This window comes from Bufo gargarizans, chromosome 3, assembly GCF_014858855.1.
Source record: "Bufo gargarizans isolate SCDJY-AF-19 chromosome 3, ASM1485885v1, whole genome shotgun sequence".
Taxonomy (NCBI): Eukaryota; Metazoa; Chordata; class Amphibia; order Anura; family Bufonidae; genus Bufo; species Bufo gargarizans.
Genome location: NC_058082.1, coordinates 336,668,155 through 336,689,878, shown reverse-complemented (window position 1 = coordinate 336,689,878; position 21,724 = coordinate 336,668,155). Strand labels below are relative to the sequence as shown.

Here is a 21,724-nt window from a genome sequence, read left to right as displayed (position 1 = left end):
TTCTTTGTTGCACCTTCCTCTTTATGATACGCCAAATGTTCTCTATAGGTGAAAGATCTGGACTGCAGACTGGCCATTTCAGTACCCGGATCCTTCTCCTACGCAGCCATGATGTTGTGATTGATGCAGAATGTGGTCTGGCATTATCTTGTTGAAAAATGCAGGGTCTTCCCTGAAAGAGATGACGTCTGGATGGGAGCATATGTTGTTCTAGAACCTGAATATATTTTTCTGCATTGATGATGCCTTTCCAGACATGCAAGCTGCCCATGCCACACGCACTCATGCAACCCCATACCATCAGAGATGCAGGCTTCTGAACTGAGCGTTGATAACAACATGGGTTGTCCTTGTCCTCTTTGGTCCGGATGACATGGCGTCCCAGATTTCCAAAAAGAACTTCGAATCGTGACTCGTCTGACCACAGAACTGTCTTCCATTTTGCCACACTCCATTTTAAATAATCCCTGGCCCAGTGAAAATGCCTGAGATTGTGGATCTTGCTTAGAAAAGGCTTCTTCTTTGCACTGTAGAGTTTCAGCTGGCAACGGCAGATGGCACGGTGGATTGTGTTCACTGACAATGGTTTCTGGAAGTATTCCTGAGCCCATTCTGTGATTTCCCTTACAGTAGCATTCCTGTTTGTGGTGCAGTGTCGTTTAAGGGCCCGGAGATCACGGGCATCCAGTATGGTTTTACGGCCTTGATCCTTACTCACAGAGATTGGTCCAGATTCTCTGAATCTTCGGATGATGTTATGCATAGTTGATGATGATAGATGCAAAGTCTTTGCAATTTTTCGCTGGGTAACACCTTTCTGATATTGCTCCACTATCTTTCTGCGCAACATTGTAGGAATTGGTGATCCTCTACCCATCTTGGTTTCTGAGAGACACTGCCACTCGGAGAAGCTCTTTTTATACCCAATCATGTTGCCAATTGACCTAATTAGTGTAAATTGGTCTTCCAGCTCTTCGTTATGTTCAAATTTACTTTTTCCAGCCTCTTATTGCTACTTGTCCCAACTTTTTGGGGATTTGTTGACACCGTGAAAATTTGAATCAACGTATTTTTCCTTTAAAATGATACATTTACTCGGATTAAACGTTTGATCTGTCATCTACGTTCTATTACAAATAAAATATTGACATTTGCCATCTCCACATCATTGCATTCAGTCTTTTTTCACATTTTGTTTAGTGTCCCAACTTTTTGGGAATCCGGTTTGTATAATTAACCTTGTTTTTAGTGGCAATCCCAATGACAAATTGTTGACTGAAATTAGCGCAATTGTCATTTGACTGTACCAGCACTTAACAGTTGTGAAGTGACAGTATTACTGGAGATTCTTTATGCAGCAGGATTCGTATTATACAATATACCGACCCATTTGCTTGTTCGTATTTCAACTGGAACGGAACAGAGGTAGAGCACTTGATCATAGTGCAGTGAGCTAAATAGCATAACATGTATTATACAAAAAAGGAACTACTCCCACTAACATTCTCAATCCCTGTGGACTTTTCACATTTTATGAAGTGTATTTCTATTTTATTGTATATTATTGTATATTGTTTTATCATATTGCACACGTGTTCATTTATAAATATTGTGATTTAATTAAATTCTATTAATTTTACAAGTCCAAATGCAGTGTGCTCGCCCATAATTTCAACTTCTATATAAAACACCCGCAGTCTCAGCTGTGTGTGGATTATCCTCCATCTGACAGGGAAGCAGTGGAGTCTCTGTGCTTTGAGATCTAAGGATGTGTGCCATGCTACAGAGCTGAGAGCCTCATTGCTGGGAAGCAGGCCCCTAAAGCCTGTTGTAGACTGCTGCTGACAAAACCGCTGACAAGGTGAATGTTTTTTGTTCTGTGGACTTGCCATGGTGTGAATGAACACCAAGACGGCGACCTGTCATTTTTTTTATGTGTGAATAAACACTGAACTGTTTAAGTTAAAGACTTTGTTTTTGCCTCTGTACTGCGTCCGCTAATCTGCCTACCAGAGTGAATCCCCACAAGTGCTACTAGTCATTTCATTACGAACAGAAAACCAAGGATATTATCGGCCTCCTGGGCACTCTTAGAACAAATGTAAAGAACACACAAACAGACTAACACTTTATACCAGGGCAGCACCAGGTACTAGTGGTAAAATATATGTCTATCACATGCACTCCATTTAATCATATCACAATTAATTTATTATAACTTACATGATAACTTAAATGATTACAAGATAACATTTGTCTGCACCACATTTACATTTGTTAATATATCCAGGAACTATCTGGGAATCATTTTGCATGTCTATGTCATCCTAATGGTTGGATTCCCATGGCCAGAGCTCATCGACATAAGATTTCATGTGTTGCCTACAAGAAAGAGCATAAAGAAAAGTTAATAAAGTTTATATACATCAAGTTTTGTGAATTTTATCATTAGAAATCCCAGATTCTGCTTCCAAACTACACTGTGTGCATGCACAAATCAGTGACAAGTGTAGCCACCCTGCTTTCAATAACAGTCATAAGCCTTCTATCCATGGAGTCTATCAGTTTCTTAACCCCTTAGTGACCACCCATACGTGTTTTTACAGCCATCACTAAGGGGCCTTAGAATGGGCCGCCCCTTTTTAATGGCGGCCCAGTCTAAGCGCTACATAAGTCCCCCATGCAGTGGGAGCAGAGACCCGACTCTCACATGAGAGCCGCAGTGTCATGGAACCATGAACCAGACGTACAACAAGAGATGAGTGGAAATAAGAAGGCTTTATTGAAAATAAAGCTGTAAGGCAAAAGTCCAAACGGATGGCTAAACCGAAGCAGGGTCTTGCGAAACCAGGGATCAGGAACCAGAAGGGTAGTCAGACGAAGCCAGGATCAGGAATCAGCAGGGTAGTCAGACGAAGCCAGGATCAGGAATCAGCAGGGTAGTCAGACGAAGCCAGGATCAGGAACCAGAAGCAGCAGCAGTCTTAGAAGCATGTGAGCACAGGAGGACCAAGCAAGGAACTGAAGCCACAGACCTCCTATATATATGAGCTAGGCATCCAGCTCCTCCCAGTGGGAAGGAGGAGCCGCAGGGTGGGAGGCTACAAGAAACCCAGAAACCAAGATGGCCGCCAGCACATGTCAAACGAAGGAGAACAGCAAGGAGGTAAGACCATGACAGTACCTCCCCCTCAAGGGCCCCTCCTCCGCGGAGTAAGGAACGGTTTCTGAGTAGAGTTGAGCGAACACCTGGATGTTCGGGTTCGAGAAGTTCGGCCGAACATCCCGGAAATGTTCGGGTTCGGGATCCGAACCCGATCCGAACTTCGTCCCGAACCCGAACCCCATTGAAGTCAATGGGGACCCGAACTTTTCGGCACTAAAAAGGCTGTAAAACAGCCCAGGAAAGAGCTAGAGGGCTGCAAAAGGCAGCAACATGTAGGTAAATCCCCTGCAAACAAATGTGGATAGGGAAATGAATTAAAATAAAAATTAAATAAATAAAAATTAACCAAAATCAATTGGAGAGAGGTTCCATAGCAGAGAATCTGGCTTCCCGTCACCCACCACTGGAACAGTCCATTCTCAGATATTTAGGCCCCGGCACCCAGGCAGAGGAGAGAGGTCCCGTAACAGAGAATCTGTCTTCATGTCAGCAGAGAATTAGTCTGCATGTCATAGCAGAGAATGAGGCTTCACGTCAGCCACCACTGCAACAGTCCATTGGCATATATTTAGGCCCAGCACACACACAGGCAGAGGAGAGAGGTCCCGTAACAGAGAATCTGGCTTCATGTCAGCAGAGAATCAGTCTGCATGTCATAGCAGAGAATCAGGCTTCACGTCAGCCACCACTGCAACAGTCCATTGTCATAAATTTAGGCCCAGCACCCAGGCAGAGGAGAGAGGTCCCGTAACAGAGAATCTGGCTTCATGTCAGCAGAGAATCAGTCTTCATATCATAGCAGAGAATCAGGCTTCACGTCACCCACCACTGTAAGAGTCAATTTTCATAAATTTAGGCCCAGAACCCAGGCAGAGGAGAAAGGTCCCGTAACAGACAATCTGGCTTCATGTCAGCAGAGAATCAGTCTTCATATCATAGCAGAGAATCAGGCTTCACGTCACCCACCACTGTAAGAGTCAATTTTCATAAATTTAGGCCCAGAACCCAGGCAGAGGAGAAAGGTCCCGTAACAGACAATCTGGCTTCATGTCAGCAGAGAATCAGTCTTCATATCATAGCAGAGAATCAGGCTTCACGTCACCCACCACTGTAAGAGTCAATTTTCATAAATTTAGGCCCAGAACCCAGGCAGAGGAGAAAGGTCCCGTAACAGACAATCTGGCTTCATGTCAGCAGAGAATCAGTCTTCATATCATAGCAGAGAATCAGGCTTCACGTCACCCACCACTGTAAGAGTCAATTTTCATAAATTTAGGCCCAGAACCCAGGCAGAGGAGAAAGGTCCCGTAACAGACAATCTGGCTTCATGTCAGCAGAGAATCAGTCTTCATATCATAGCAGAGAATCAGGCTTCACGTCACCCACCACTGTAAGAGTCAATTTTCATAAATTTAGGCCCAGAACCCAGGCAGAGGAGAAAGGTCCCGTAACAGACAATCTGGCTTCATGTCAGCAGAGAATCAGTCTTCATATCATAGCAGAGAATCAGGCTTCACGTCACCCACCACTGTAAGAGTCAATTTTCATAAATTTAGGCCCAGAACCCAGGCAGAGGAGAAAGGTCCCGTAACAGACAATCTGGCTTCATGTCAGCAGAGAATCAGTCTTCATATCATAGCAGAGAATCAGGCTTCACGTCACCCACCACTGTAAGAGTCAATTTTCATAAATTTAGGCCCAGAACCCAGGTAGAGGAGAAAGGTCCCGTAACAGACAATCTGGCTTCATGACAGCAGAGAATCAGTCTGCATGTCATAGCAGAGAATCAGGCTTCACGTCAGCCACCACTGCAACAGTCCATTGTCATAAATTTAGGCCCAGCACCCAGGCAGAGGAGAGAGGTCCCGTAACAGAGGATCTGGCTTCATGTCAGCAGAGAATCAGTCTGCATGTCATAGCAGAGAATGAGGCTTCACGTCAGCCACCACTGCAACAGTCCATTGGCATATATTTAGGCCCAGCACACACACAGGCAGAGGAGAGAGGTCCCGTAACAGACAATCTGGCTTCATGTCAGCAGAGAATTAGTCTGCATGTCATAGCAGAGAATGAGGCTTCACGTCACCCACCACTGCAACAGTCCATTGGCATATATTCAGGCCCAGCACCCAGGCAGAGGAGAGAGGTCCCGTAACAGAGGATCTGGCTTCATGTCAGCAGAGAATCAGTCTGCATGTCATAGCAGAGAATCAGGCTTCACGTCAGCCACCACTGCAACAGTCCATTGTCATAAATTTAGGCCCAGCACCCAGGCAGAGGAGAGAGGTCCCGTAACAGAGGATCTGGCTTCATGTCAGCAGAGAATCAGTCTGCATGTCATAGCAGAGAATCAGGCTTCACGTCAGCCACCACTGCAACAGTCCATTGTCATAAATTTAGGCCCAGCACCCAGGCAGAGGAGAGAGGTCCCGTAACAGACAATCTGGCTTCATGTCAGCAGAGAATTAGTCTGCATGTCATAGCAGAGAATCAGGCTTCATGTCAGCCACCACTGCAACAGTCCATTGGCATATATTTAGGCCTAGCACACAGGCAGAGGAGAGGTTCATTCAACTTTGGGTAGCATCGCAATATAATGGTAAAATGAAAATAAAAATAGGATTGAATGAGGAAGTGCCCTGGAGTCCAATAATATATGGTTATGGGGAGGTAGTTAATGTCTAATCTGGACAAGGGACGGACAGGTCCTGTGGGATCCATGCCTGGTTCATTTTTATGAACGTCAGCTTGTCCACATTGGCTGTAGACAGGCGGCTGCGTTTGTCTGTAATGACGCCCCCTGCCGTGCTGAATACACGTTCAGACAAAACGCTGGCTGCCGGGCAGGCCAGCACCTCCAAGGCATAAAAGGCTAGCTCTGGCCACGTGGACAATTTAGAGACCCAGAAGTTGAATGGGGCCGAACCATCAGTCAGTACGTGGAGGGGTGTGCACACGTACTGTTCCACCATGTTAGTGAAATGTTGCCTCCTGCTAACACGTTGCGTATCAGGTGGTGGTGCAGTTAGCTGTGGCGTGTTGACAAAAGTTTTCCACATCTCTGCCATGCTAACCCTGCCCTCAGAGGAGCTGGCCGTGACACAGCTGCCTTGGCGACCTCTTGCTCCTCCTCTGCCTTGGCCTTGGGCTTCCACTTGTTCCCCTGTGACATTTGGGAATGCTCTCAGTAGCGCGTCTACCAACGTGCGCTTGTACTCGCGCATCTTCCTATCACGCTCCAGTGCAGGAAGTAAGGTGGGCACATTGTCTTTGTAGCGTGGATCCAGCAGGGTGGCAACCCAGTAGTCCGCACAGGTTAAAATGTGGGCAACTCTGCTGTCGTTGCGCAGGCACTGCAGCATGTAGTCGCTCATGTGTGCCAGGCTGCCCAGGGGTAAGGACAAGCTGTCCTCTGTGGGAGGCGTATCGTCATCGTCCTGCCTTTCCCCCCAGCCACGCACCAGTGATGGACCCGAGCTGCGTTGGGTGCCACCCCGCTGTGACCATGCTTCATCCTCATCCTCCTCCACCTCCTCCTCATCCTCGTCCTCCTCGTCCTCCAGTAGTGGGCCCTGGCTGGCCACATTTGTACCTGGCCTCTGCTGTTGCAAAAAACCTCCCTCTGAGTCACTTCGAAGAGACTGGCCTGAAAGTGCTAAAAATGACCCCTCTTCCTCATCCTCCTCCTCCTCCTCCTGGGCCACCTCCTGTTCCATCATCGCCCTAAGTGTTTTCTCAAGGAGACATAGAAGTGGTATTGTAACGCTGATAACGGTGTCATCGCCACTGGCCATGTTGGTGGAGTACTCGAAACAGCGCAACAGGGCACACAGGTCTCGCATGGAGGCCCAGTCATTGGTGGTGAAGTGGTGCTGTTCTGTAGTGCGACTGACCCGTGCGTGCTGCAGCTGAAACTCCACTATGGCCTGCTGCTGCTCGCACAGTCTGTCCAGCATGTGCAAGGTGGAGTTCCACCTGGTGGGCACGTCGCATATGAGGCGGTGAGCGGGAAGGCCGAAGTTACGCTGTAGCGCAGACAGGCGAGCAGCGGCAGGATGTGAACGCCGGAAGCGCGAACAGACGGCCCGCACTTTATGCAGCAGCTCTGACATGTCGGGGTAGTTGTGAATGAACTTCTGCACCACCAAATTCAGCACATGCGCCAAGCAAGGGATGTGCGTCAAATTGGCTAGTCCCAGAGCTGCAACGAGATTTCGCCCATTATCACACACCACCAGGCCGGGCTTGAGGCTCACCGGCAGCAACCACTCGTCGGTCTGTTGTTCAATACCCCGCCACAACTCCTGTGCGGTGTGGGGCCTGTCCCCCAAACATATGAGTTTCAGAATGGCCTGCTGACGTTTACCCCGGGCTGTGCTGAAGTTGGTGGTGAAGGTGTGTGGCTGACTGGATGAGCAGGTGGAAGAAGAGGAGGAGGAAGCCGAGAAGGAGGAGGTGGCAACAGGAGGCAAAGAATGTTGCCCTGCGATCCTTGGCGGCGGCAGGACGTGCGCCAAACAGCTCTCCGCCTGGGGCCCAGCTGCCACTACATTTACCCAGTGTGCAGTTAGGGAGATATAGCGTCCCTGGCCGTGCTTACTGGTCCACGTATCTGTGGTTAGGTGGACCTTGCTACAGATGGCGTTGCGCAGTGCACACTTGATTTTATCGGATACTTGGTTGTGCAGGGAAGGCACGGCTCTCTTGGAGAAGTAGTGCCGGCTGGGAACAACATACTGTGGGACAGCAAGCGACATGAGCTGTTTGAAGCTGTCTGTGTCCACCAGCCTAAATGACAGCATTTCATAGGCCAGTAGTTTAGAAATGCTGGCATTCAGGGCCAGGGATCGAGGGTGGCTAGGTGGGAATTTACGCTTTCTATCAAATGTTTGTGAGATGGAGAGCTGAACGCTGGCGTGTGACATGGTTGAGACGCTTGGTGACGGAGGTGGTGGTGGTGGTGTTGGTGGTACATCCCCTGTTTGCTGGGCGGCAGGTGCCAACGTTCCTCCAGAGGCGGAGGAAGAGGCCGAGGCGGCAGCAGCAGAATAGGCCGAGGCGGCAGCAGCAGAAGAGGTAGCAGGGGGAGCCTGAGTGACTTCCTTGGTTTTAAGGTGTTTACTCCACTGCAGTTCATGCTTTGCATGCAGGTGCCTGGTCATGCAGGTTGTGCTCAGGTTCAGAACGTTAATGCCTCGCTTCAGGCTCTGATGGCACAGCGTGCAAACCACTCGGGTCTTGTCGTCAGCACATTGTTTGAAGAAGTGCCATGCCAGGGAACTCCTTGAAGCTGCCTTTGGGGTGCTCGGTCCCAGATGGCGGCGGTCAGTAGCAGGCGGAGTCTCTTGGCGGCGGGTGTTCTGCTTTTGCCCACTGCTCCCTCTTTTGCTACGCTGTTGGCTCGGTCTCACCACTGCCTCTTCCTCCGAACTGTGAAAGTCAGTGGCACGACCTTCATTCCATGTGGGGTCTAGGACCTCATCGTCCCCTGCATCGTCTTCCACCCAGTCTTGATCCCTGACCTCCTGTTCAGTCTGCACACTGCAGAAAGACGCAGCAGTTGGCACCTGTGTTTCGTCATCATCAGAGACATGCTGAGGTGGTATTCCCATGTCCTCATCATCAGGAAACATAAGTGGTTGTGCGTCAGTGCATTCTATGTCTTTCACCGCTGGGGAAGGGCTAGGTGGATGCCCTTGGGAAACCCTGCCAGCGGAGTCTTCAAACAGCATAAGAGACTGCTGCATAACTTGAGGCTGAGACAGTTTCCCTGGTATGCATGGGGGTGATGTGACAGACTGATGGGGTTGGTTTTCAGGCGCCATCTGTGCGCTTTCTGCAGAAGACTGGGTGGGAGATAATGTGAACGTGCTGGATCCACTGTCGGCCACCCAATTGACTAATGCCTGTACCTGCTCAGGCCTTACCATCCTTAGAACGGCATTGGGCCCCACCATATATCGCTGTAAATTCTGGCGGCTACTGGGACCTGAGGTAGTTGGTACACTAGGACGTGTGGATGTGGCAGAACGGCCACGTCCTCTCCCAGCACCAGAGGGTCCACTAACACCACCACGACCATGTCCACGTCCGCGTCCCTTACTAGATGTTTTTCTCATTGTTATGGTTCACCACAACAACAAATATATTATTTGGCCCAATGTATTGTATTCAAATTCAGCGGGATATAAATTTGAGGCCTAGTATTTAGGCGCTGGGTGACCGGTATGGATTTAGTGACAGAATTAGACTTGGAAATGCACAGAAGCGTGTGTGTGAAGTTATTCTGAATGACCCAATGTGCACCTTGAATATTATATACCCTTTTTGGGATAGATTTCAAATAGCTCTGATATAGCAGGAACCACTAAATTATGAAATTGCTAAATTGGGAATTGTACTTCAACCCAGAACAAAAAATGTGCTTTGACGGGCACTAAATAACTTTCCCAGCTACAACAGGACAGCGGTAACGAGAGATTTAGAGGGATTTAAATTTGAGGCCTAGTATTTAGGCGCTGGGTCACCGGTATGGATTTAGTGACAGAATTAGACTTGGAAATGCACAGAAGCGGTGTGTGTGAAGTTATTCTGAATGACCCTATGTGCACCTTCAATATTATATACCCTTTTAGGGATAGATTTCAAATAGCTCTGATATAGCAGAAACCACTAAATTATGAAATTGCTAAATTGGGAATTGTACTTCAACCCAGAACAAAAAATGTGCTTTGACGGACACTAAATATCTTGCCCAGCAACAACAGTACAGCGGTGGGTAACGAGAGATTTAGAGGGATTTAAATTTGAGGCCTAGTATTTAGGCGCTGGGTCACCGGTATGGATTTAGTGACAGAATTAGACTTGGAAATGCACAGAAGCGTGTGTGTGAAGTTATTCTGAATGACCCTATGTGCACCTTCAATATTATATACCCTTTTAGGGATAGATTTCAAATAGCTCTGATATAGCAGAAACCACTAAATTATGAAATTGCTAAATTGGGAATTGTACTTCAACCCAGAACAAAAAATGTGCTTTGACGGACACTAAATATCTTGCCCAGCAACAACAGTACAGCGGTGGTAACGAGAGATTTAGAGGGATTTAAATTTGAGGCCTAGTATTTAGGCGCTGGGTCACCGGTATGGATTTAGTGACAGAATTAGACTTGGAAATGCACAGAAGCGTGTGTGTGAAGTTATTCTGAATGACCCTATGTGCACCTTCAATATTATATACCCTTTTAGGGATAGATTTCAAATAGCTCTGATATAGCAGAAACCACTAAATTATGAAATTGCTAAATTGGGAATTGTACTTCAACCCAGAACAAAAAATGTGCTTTGACGGACACTAAATATCTTGCCCAGCAACAACAGTACAGCGGTGGGTAACGAGAGATTTAGAGGGATTTAAATTTGAGGCCTAGTATTTAGGCGCTGGGTCACCGGTATGGATTTAGTGACAGAATTAGACTTGGAAATGCACAGAAGCGTGTGTGTGAAGTTATTCTGAATGACCCTATGTGCACCTTCAATATTATATACCCTTTTAGGGATAGATTTCAAATAGCTCTGATATAGCAGAAACCACTAAATTATGAAATTGCTAAATTGGGAATTGTACTTCAACCCAGAACAAAAAATGTGCTTTGACGGACACTAAATATCTTGCCCAGCAACAACAGTACAGCGGTGGGTAACGAGAGATTTAGAGGGATTTAAATTTGAGGCCTAGTATTTAGGCGCTGGGTCACCGGTAGGGATTTAGTGACAGAATTAGACTTGGAAATGCACAGAAGCGTGTGTGTGAAGTTATTCTGAATGACCCTATGTGCACCTTCAATATTATATACCCTTTTAGGGATAGATTTCAAATAGCTCTGATATAGCAGAAACCACTAAATTATGAAATTGCTAAATTGGGAATTGTACTTCAACCCAGAACAAAAAATGTGCTTTGACGGACACTAAATATCTTGCCCAGCAACAACAGTACAGCGGTAACGAGAGATTTAGAGGGATTTAAATTTGAGGCCTAGTATTTAGGCGCTGGGTGACAGGTATGGGTTTAGTGACAGAATTAGACTTGGAAATACACAGTAGCGGGTGTGTGTGAAGTTATTCTGAATGACCCAATGTGCACCTTCAATATTATATACCCTTTTAGGGATAGATTCCAAATAGCTCTGATATAGCAGGAACCACTAAATTATGAAATTGCTAAATTGGGAATTGTACTTCAACCCAGAACAAAAAATGTGCTTTGACGGACACTAAATATCTTGCCCAGCAACAACAGTACAGCGGTAACGAGAGATTTAGAGGGATTTAAATTTGAGGCCTAGTATTTAGGCGCTGGGTGACAGGTATGGGTTTAGTGACAGAATTAGACTTGGAAATACACAGTAGCGGGTGTGTGTGAAGTTATTCTGAATGACCCAATGTGCACCTTCAATATTATATACCCTTTTTGGGATAGATTTCAAATAGCTCTGATATAGCAGGAACCACTAAATTATGAAATTGCTAAATTGGGAATTGTATTTCAACCCAGAACAAGAAATGTGCTTGAACGGACACTAAATAACTCGCCCAGCTACAGCACTAGGGACAGATTTAGCTGGATATAAATTTGAGGCCTAGTATTTAGGCGCTGGGTGACCGGTATGGATTTAGTGACAGAATTAGACTGGGATATGGCCAAAAAATAAACAGACTATTGCTGGTTAAATGCACTTGGTGTGACAGCTTCACCCTGATGTAGGCTTTAGCCAAAAAACAACCACACCATTGAGGGTTAAATGCACTTGGTGACAGGCGCAGCTTGCCCCTGATTTTGTATATGGCCAAAAAATGAACAGACTATTGCTGGTTAAATGCACTTGGTGTGACAGCTTCACCCTGATGTAGGCTTTAGCCAAAAAACAACCACACCATTGAGGGTTAAATGCACTTGGTGACAGGCGCAGCTTGCCCCTGATTTTGTATATGGCCAAAAAATGAACAGACTATTGCTGGTTAAATGCACTTGGTGTCACAGCTTCACCCTGATGTAGGCTTTAGCCAAAAAACAACCACACCATTGAGGGTTAAATGCACTTGGTGACAGGCGCAGCTTGCCCCTGATTTTGTATATGGCCAAAAAATGAACAGACTATTGCTGGTTAAATGCACTTGGTGTGACAGCTTCACCCTGATGTAGGCTTTAGCCAAAAAACAACCACACCATTGAGGGTTAAATGCACTTGGTCGCAGCTTGTGCTGGCGCACCACAAGACACAAAATGGCCGCCGATCACCCCAGAAAAATGAGACTGACAAACGGTCTGTGCAGCCTAAAAACAGTGAGCAATTGAGGATCAGCAGCTCAATGATCCACAGCTGCAGATCGATCAGTTAATCAAGTCCTTTGGAGGAGTTAATCTGCCTAATCTCGCCCTACTGTCGCAGCCGCAACCTCTCCCTACGCTAATCAGAGCAGAGTGACGGGCGGCGCTATGTGACTCCAGCTTAAATAGAGGCTGGGTCACATGGTGCTCTGGCCAATCACAGCCATGCCAATAGTAGGCATGGCTGTGATGGCCTCTTGGGGCAAGTAGTATGACGCTTGTTGATTGGCTGCTTTGCAGCCTTTCAAAAAGCGCCAAGAAAGCGTCACAAAAGCGCCAAGAAAGCGACGAACACCGAACCCGAACCCGGACTTTTACGAAAATGTCCGGGTTCGGGTCCGTGTCACGGACACCCCAAAATTCGGTACGAACCCGAACTATACAGTTCGAGTTCGCTCATCCCTATTTCTGAGGGAAGCGTGCGTGGAAGGCTCGGAGCAAGGCAGGAGCATGGACATCTGCGGAGGGAACCCAGGAACGCTCCTCTGGACCATAACCACGCCAATGGACCAAAAACTGCACCCGGCCGCGGACCAGGCGTGAGTCCAGGATATTGCTCACCTCATACTCCTCACGATTGCCCACTTGGACCGGACGAGGCCGAGGAATCGAGGAAGTGAAACGATTACACACCAGTGGCTTCAACAGGGAGACATGAAACACGTTGGAGATCCGCATGCCAGGAGGAAGCGCAAGGGCATAGGCTACCGGGTTTACCCTGCGAAGCACTCGGAAGGGACCAACAAAGCGAGGCGCCAGCTTGGGAGTGGGCACTCGAAGGTTGAGGTTGCGGGTGGACAACCATACGCGGTCTCCGACCTGGTAGGAAGGAGCGGGCGCTCGTCTGCGATCAGCCTGGAGTTTCTGGCGCTGCGCAGAGACCTCAAGGGACCTCTGGATCTGTACCCAAGAAGCACGTAGGACGGAAAGGTGATCCTCCACAGCCGGAATATCCTGGGGAGAGAATACCTCCGGTAACACGGCAGGTTGGAACCCATAATTGGCCATGAAGGGAGACGTCCCAGAGGAAGAGTTCACCGCCGTGTTCCTGGCAAACTCAGCCCAAGGCAGGAGGTCAACCCAATTGTCTTGGTGATCGGAGACATAGCAAGAAGGAATTGCTCCAAGGCCTGATTGGATCGTTCTGCGGCCCCATTGGACTGAGGGTGGTAGGCCGAGGAGAAAGAGAGATGAATCCCCAACTGGGAGCAAAAGGCGCGCCAGAACCTGGACACAAACTGACTCCCCCGATCCGACAAAATCTCCTTGGGCAAACCGTGCAACCGGAAGACCTCCCTGGCAAAAATCGAGGCCAACTCTTGTGCAGAGGGTAACTTCTTAAGAGGAACACAGTGGCACATTTTGGAAAACCGATCCACTATCATGAGAATGACCGTATGGCCTCGGGATGCAGGGAGGTCCACAATGAAATCCATCCCCAGGTGTGACCATGGACGCTCCCCGGTGGCTATGGGTTGCAAAAGGCCCAACGGAAGGTGCCGAGGGGACTTACCCTGGGCACAAACGGAGCATGCCGCTACATATGCGGCGATGTCAGAATGTAGAGAAGGCCACCAGAACAGACGTGAAACAGCCCAGGACAGCTGATTCTTTCCAGGATGCCCCGCGGCCTTGGAGTTATGGTAGGTTCGCAACAACCGAGTGCGCAACTCCTCAGGCACAAAACACCTGCCGTTGGGTCTCCCAGAGGGAGCACCAGATTGAGCCGCCAAAATCTGCTCACCCAGGGGAGAGGTCAGGCTGGTGCGAATGGCGGCCAGGATCTGATTCGGAGGTATGACCGAAGTCGGAATCGACTCCTCCCCGGACAGCTCGGAGTACTGCCGTGATAAGGCATCCGCTCTGATGTTCTTGGAACCGGGTAGGTAGGAGACCTTGTAATTAAAACGTGACAAGAACAGAGCCCATCTGGCCTGACGTGGTGTCAATCTCTTGGCCTCAGAGAGGTAGGTCAGATTCTTGTGGTCCGTCAGGATGAGAACCGGAACCACCGAGCCCTCGAGCAAGTGCCTCCATTCTTTAAGGGCCTGCACGATGGCCAATAACTCCCTGTCACCAATCTGGTAGTTGCACTCCGCGGAAGACAGTTTCCGGGAGTAAAACCCACAAGGAAGCAGAGGACCCTCTGGTGTTCTACGCTGAGACAGGAGGGCGCCTACTCCCGTCTCAGACGCGTCCACCTCGAGGACAAACGGCAACCCAGGGTTGGGATGCGACAGAATCGGAGCCGACACAAAGGCGGACCTTAGAGCCTCAAAAGCTCGGATGGCCTCGGGCGGCCAGACCTGGGGATTACTGCCCTTCTTGGTCAGATCCGTGAGAGGCTTGGCTAGCATGGAAAAGTCCCTGATGAACTTCCGATAATAATTGGCGAAGCCCAAAAAGCGCTGCAGGGCACGAAGACCACTGGGCTGGGGCCACTGTAAGACAGCCGAAACCTTCTCAGGATCCATGGAGAACCCCTCAGCGGAAATGATGTAACCTAAGAAGGTTACCTGGGATCGGTGAAATTCGCATTTCTCAAGCTTACCGAACAGCTTGTTCTCTCGTAACCGTTGCAACACTCGTCTGACATCCAGAATGTGGGCCTCCATGGATTCAGAATATACCAAGATGTCATCCAAATAGACCACCACACACTGCTGCAACAGGTCACGGAAAACATCGTTGATGAATTCCTGGAAGACTGCGGGCGCATTGCACAACCCAAAGGGCATAACCAAGGATTCATAATGACCGGTCCTGGTGTTAAACGCGGTCTTCCACTCATCGCCCGCCTTGATCCTTACCAGGTTATATGCCGCCCTCAGGTCGAGTTTGGTAAAGACTGTGGCCCCTTTGAGGCGATCGAACAGCTCGGAAATCAAGGGTATCGGGTAAGCGTTCTTGATCGTGATGCGATTGAGACCCCTGTAATCGATGCAAGGCCTCAACTCACCGCCCTTCTTTTTCACAAAGAAAAATCCAGCCCCTGCCGGGGACGAGGATTTGCGAATGTGTCCTTGTGAAAGCGCCTCCCTCACGTACTCCTCCATGGCCTCATTCTCCGCTACCGACAGTGGATAGACTTTGCCACGAGGCGGAACGGCACCAGATGGTAACTCTATGGCACAATCGTATGGGCGGTGCGGAGGTAGGGCAACCGCACGCACCTTATCGAATACATCCCGGTACTCCTCGTATTCAGGAGGCAACAGAGAGTCCGAGGAAGTACACAGCAACTTGACAGGCCCATGGATGCAACTAGCCCCACACTGCGGTGACCACGAGAGGATCTCGGCCGATTTCCAATCGAAAGTCGGATTATGCTTCTGGAGCCAGGGGTACCCCAAGACCACCGAGTAGGGTGGAGACGAAATAACCTGGAGACAGACCGACTCTCTGTGAACGGCACCAATGGCCATCCCCACTGGAAGGGTCTCATGAGTCACGTGTGGCGGCAGAAGGGGTCTGCCGTCTATCGCCTCAAGAGCCAGTGGGGAACCTCGAGGCTGCAGAGGAATGGAATTGGCGGCAGCGAACACACTATCAATGAACAAACCACCAGCACCAGAGTCCACCAACGCCTGGGTCGTCACCGAGCCCCCGACCCAGGAGAGGACAACAGTAATCAGTGGTTTGTCAACACGGGAAACCGGGGACGAGGAGACTCCACCCAAGATCTGCCCCCGACAGGATCTCAGGTGCGAGCGTTTCCCGGACGGTTCGGGCATGCCAACCGAAAATGCCCACCGAGACCACAGTACATGCATCGGCCCTCGCGTCTCCGGAGTACCCTCTCCCCCTCGGACAGGCGAGCAAACCCCAGCTGCATGGGTTCACCCCCAGACAAGTCATCCCCAGGAGGTGTGGGAGGAGAGGGAGGCACGGGTGGGACAGCAAACGTAGGCGCCAATCTGTTAGAAGGCCTCCGCAGGCTCTCCTTAAAGGAAGGTCTCTCCCTGAGTCTGGTGTCAATCAAAATCAGGAAAGAAATAAGAGACTCGAGCTCCACTGGTAGGTCCTTAGCTGCAACCTCATCCTTCAAGGCATCCGAGAGACCATGAGAGAAAGCAGCGACCAGAGCCTCATTATTCCAGCCCACCTCTGCTGCCAGGGTACGAAACTCAATGGCGTATTCAGCTACGGATCGTGAACCCTGTCTGATGGACATAAGGAGCTTCGCAGCAGAGGCAGCACGAGCCGGCACATCGAATACCTTCCGAAGAGAAGCAACAAAACCAGAAAACTCGGCAACCACCGGATTGTTGTTCTCCCATAAAGGGCTGGCCCAGGCCAAGGCCCTGTCCGAGAGCAGCGAGATCAAGAAGCCCACCTTTGATCTCTCAGTAGGAAAGGCATGTGGCAGCAACTCGAAGTAAATGCCCACCTGGTTAAGGAAACCTCGGCACTGAGTTGGCTCTCCCCCAAAGCGCTGTGGAAGGGGGGCAGAACCGGTCATACCCCGAGACACCGCAGGCGCAGCAACAGGTGTCGGGGTAGACTCTGGCGCAACAACCGGAGCGGCAGTAGGAGCGGGCCCAGGAGCGACAACCGACCCATCGGCAACGGAAGCTAAATGAGCCGTGCGTTCAAGCAGGGTTTGCAACGCCACAGCGAACCGACCCAACAGGTGATCCTGCTGATCAAGTCTGGCAACCAGCGTAGGTAGCGAGGATGGCCCTGTACCGTCAGAATTCATGGCTTCGTCCTAATGTCATGGAACCATGAACCAGACGTACAACAAGAGATGAGTGGAAATAAGAAGGCTTTATTGAAAATAAAGCTGTAAGGCAAAAGTCCAAACGGATGGCTAAACCGAAGCAGGGTCTTGCGAAACCAGGGATCAGGAACCAGAAGGGTAGTCAGACGAAGCCAGGATCAGGAATCAGCAGGGTAGTCAGACGAAGCCAGGATCAGGAATCAGCAGGGTAGTCAGACGAAGCCAGGATCAGGAACCAGAAGCAGCAGCAGTCTTAGAAGCATGTGAGCACAGGAGGACCAAGCAAGGAACTGAAGCCACAGACCTCCTATATATATGAGCTAGGCATCCAGCTCCTCCCAGTGGGAAGGAGGAGCCGCAGGGTGGGAGGCTACAAGAAACCCAGAAACCAAGATGGCCGCCAGCACATGTGAAACGAAGGAGAACAGCAAGGAGGTAAGACCATGACACGCAGCCCTGCTCTAACAGCCGGGACCGGCAGGAGTGCTGATCCGGGCTGTTTAACACTTTAGATGCCGCAGATAATGATGATCGCCGCATATAAAGTGCTGACAGAGGGAGCGGACTCCCTCTGTCTCTCATCAGCACCCCGCAAATGTGATAGCGGGTGCCAATGTGTGTGAAGGCTGCCTTGGGTCTGATGTAGGCCCCAGACCAGCCTTCAGTAATTTCCAGTAGGCTTTTCAATTAAAAATATTGCAAAAAAAAATCTTCCCCATATGTTTGGTATTGCCACGTCCGTAATGACCCGGACTACATAAATATCATGCAAATTATTCCCTACAGTGAATGCCGTAAAAACAAAATAAAAAAATACTAATTTATTCTAAAACGTAATAACAAGAGATCAAAAAGCGGCAAAGTCGTCCTGCAAAATCCAAAGTCGTCAAATCCAAAGTCGTCCTGCAAAAATCAAGCCTTCACACAACTCCATAAAAATAAAAAGGCATTTTATTGCAAAAAAGTACTAAAATGTTAAAAAAAAAACTATATGTATTTGGTATCACTGCAATCGTACTGACCCAGAGAATAAAGATATTATGTTATTTATACCAAAAAGTGAACGCCGTAAAATTTATAACGTCAAAATGCAGTGGCAGAATTGCTGTTTTTTCCATCTCCCTCCCAGCAAGAGTTAATAAAAGTTAATCAGAAAGTTATGTGTACCCTAAAATGGCGCCATTAAAAACTACAACTTGTCCCACAAAAAACAAGCCCTCATAAAGCTTTATAGACGTAAAAATAAAAAAAGTTTGAGCTCTTGGAATGCGATGATGAAAAAAGAAACAAAAATGCTTGGTCAGTAGGGCCCAAAAAAGGCTGGTCACTAAGGGGTTATTGTGTTAAGCATGAAAATTCTGAGCAGCAGCAACCATAGCCTCCCAGACACTGTTTAAAGAGGTGTACTGGTTTCCTGCACAATAAATCTCCAATTTAAGAATGGACCACAAGTTTTCAATAGGGTTTAGGTCAGGTGAGGATGGGGGCTAAGGCATTATTCTTTCATATTTAAGGTCTTTACTGGCTAGTAATGAAGTGGAGTACTTCGATGCATGCAATGGAGCATTGCCCTGCATACAAATCATGGATTTCTTGAAAAATGAAGACCGCCAGTTGAAGTAAAGCTCTGTGCCCATCACTGATCTGGCCACGGGCCCATCCATCTTGTCCTTCAAGAGTCACTCTTCTCTCATCAGTCCATAAACTTTTTAAAAATCTGTCTTTAAATATTTCTAGATCCAGTCTTGACATTTAAACTTATGTGTCTTGTTCAGTGGTAGTTGGGCTTCAGGTTTTGGTACCTTGGCCATATCTCTGAGCACTGAACACCTTGTACTTCTGGGCACTCCAGGGAGGTTGCATTTCTTTAATATGACTGCACTGGAGGATAGTGGGTTCCTGGCCGCTTTACATTTGCTTATTTTCAAATCTTTTGCAGTTAAATTGCGTCTTTTTTTCTCAGCACATTTCTTTCAACCTTGTTGACTATTTGCAACAAAAGTTTGATGGTTCTGTGATCATGCCCCAATATATTAGCAATTTCAAGAGTGCTGCATCTCTCTGAAAGACTTTTAGCAACTTCTGACTTTTCAGAGTCAGTTAAATCATTTTTTTGGCCTTTTTACCAAAGGAAAACAAGCTGGCTGATAATTATGCACACCTTGATCCATAGGGACATTGCTGTGGCAGGCCCCAAGCCTGCAGAAGGTCCAATGCTGCCACAGCAGATGAATGGCTCAGGATGGGGAGTTGTTTGGGACCTGGGAACCCAGCAATTGACCACAGCATCTCAGTGGTTAAAAATCTGTGATCGACATTATCACCATAGATTTTACCTATGAGTGTCTGCTGTCTGCTGAGTGGGCACCATCTTTATAGACCTGACACGAGCTGTTTATGTATGGTGAATGTAGGGAAGGGGTTAACTGTTCAAAGATGAGATGGAGGTGCTGTTGAAGGTGGACACACTCAATAATGACTCAATAATCATCTAGATTTGAATTAAGTTGTACTGCCAATTGGACTAGTTGCTATGTTAATCTGTTGAGACAATCAGATCTCATTTATTAAAAAGCGTGTCCATACCACTGATAGAATTAGTTTGTCCCAATTTTTTTTATTTATAACACTATAATAACTGTAGAGCTTAACTAGAATTAGTTGCTATGCACAATAAATACACTTTTAAAGGGTTAACCCACAACAATTATTTGGATAGATGATAAATATTGGATTGTGGTGGGTCTAAAGGGTGGGGCCCTCAGCAATTCAGTGAACAAAGGATCCCCTCTCTCAATGGAGCAGCAGGCCACATTTTGGTCCACCACTCTATTCACTTCATCCATCCCATAGAAGTGAATGGAGCAGTGGGATGCACCATACTGCTCCATTCAGAGAGAAGATAAAAAGGAATCACTCATCCTCTGGGGGTTTAACTACTGATATTGATCACCTATCCTGTGGACAGGTGATAAATAATTTTCACTGGATAACCACTTTAAAATGGTTTGTTCAGAATTGCAAAAATTGTCTTTTTATTTACAAGAAATAGTGCCGATCTTGACCATGGCTTGTTTCTGTTATTGCAACTAGGGATGAGCGAACTCGAACTGTATAGTTCGGGTTCGTACCGAATTTTGGGGTGTCCGTGACACGGACCCGAACCCGGACATTTTCGTAAAAGTCCGGGTTCGGGTTCGGTGTTCGTCGCTTTCTTCGCGCTTTTGTGACGCTTTCTTGGCGCTTTTTGAAAGGCTGCAAAGCAGCCAATCAACAAGCGTCATACTACTTGCCCCAAGAGGCCATCACAGCCATGCCTACTATTGGCATGGCTGTGATTGGCCAGAGCACCATGTGACCCAGCCTCTATTTAAGCTGGAGTCACATAGCGCCGCCCGTCACTCTGCTCTGATTAGCGTAGGGAGAGGTTGCGGCTGCGACAGTAGGGCGAGATTAGGCAGATTAACTCCTCCAAAGGACTTGATTAACTGATCGATCTGCAGCTGTGGATCATTGAGCTGCTGATCCTCAATTGCTCACTGTTTTTAGGCTGCACAGACCGTTTGTCAGTCACATTTTTCTGGGGTGATCGGCGGCCATTTTGTGTCTTGTGGTGCGCCAGCACAAGCTGCGACCAAGTGCATTTAACCCTCAATGGTGTGGTTGTTTTTTGGCTAAAGCCTACATCAGGGTGAAGCTGTCACACCAAGTGCATTTAACCAGCAATAGTCTGTTCATTTTTTGGCCATATACAAAATCAGGGGCAAGCTGCGCCTGTCACCAAGTGCATTTAACCCTCAATGGTGTGGTTGTTTTTTGGCTAAAGCCTACATCAGGGTGAAGCTGTCACACCAAGTGCATTTAACCAGCAATAGTCTGTTCATTTTTTGGCCATATACTAAATCAGGGGCAAGCTGCGCCTGTCACCAAGTGCATTTAACCCTCAATGGTGTGGTTGTTTTTTGGCTAAAGCCTACATCAGGGTGAAGCTGTCACACCAAGTGCATTTAACCAGCAATAGTCTGTTTATTTTTTGGCCATATCCCAGTCTAATTCTGTCACTAAATCCATACCGGTCACCCAGCGCCTAAATACTAGGCCTCAAATTTATATCCAGCTAAATCTGTCCCTAGTGCTGTAGCTGGGCGAGTTATTTAGTGTCCGTTCAAGCACATTTCTTGTTCTGGGTTGAAATACAATTCCCAATTTAGCAATTTCATAATTTAGTGGTTTCTGCTATATCAGAGCTATTTGAAATCTATCCCTAAAAGGGTATATAATATTCAAGGTGCACATTGGGTCATTCAGAATAACTTCACACACACCCGCTACTGTGTATTTCCAAGTCTAATTCTGTCACTAAACCCATACCTGTCACGCAGCGCCTAAATACTAGGCCTCAAATTTATATCCAGCTAAATCTGTCCCTAGTGCTGTAGCTG

General features: G+C 47.9%; 1 protein-coding gene across 1 annotated transcript in view; it reads right to left on the bottom strand.

Moving 5' to 3' along the window:
- Positions 1–1,924: 1,924 nt before the first annotated feature.
- C3H3orf85 (chromosome 3 C3orf85 homolog) overlaps positions 1,925–21,724 on the bottom strand; it is a 56,452-nt gene continuing 36,652 nt past the window's right edge. Inside the window, exon 4 of the mRNA XM_044288024.1 lies at positions 1,925–2,382. Within this exon, the coding sequence (XP_044143959.1) occupies positions 2,328–2,382 (55 nt within the window). The 3' untranslated portion in view covers positions 1,925–2,327. The remainder of the gene's footprint in view (positions 2,383–21,724) is intronic.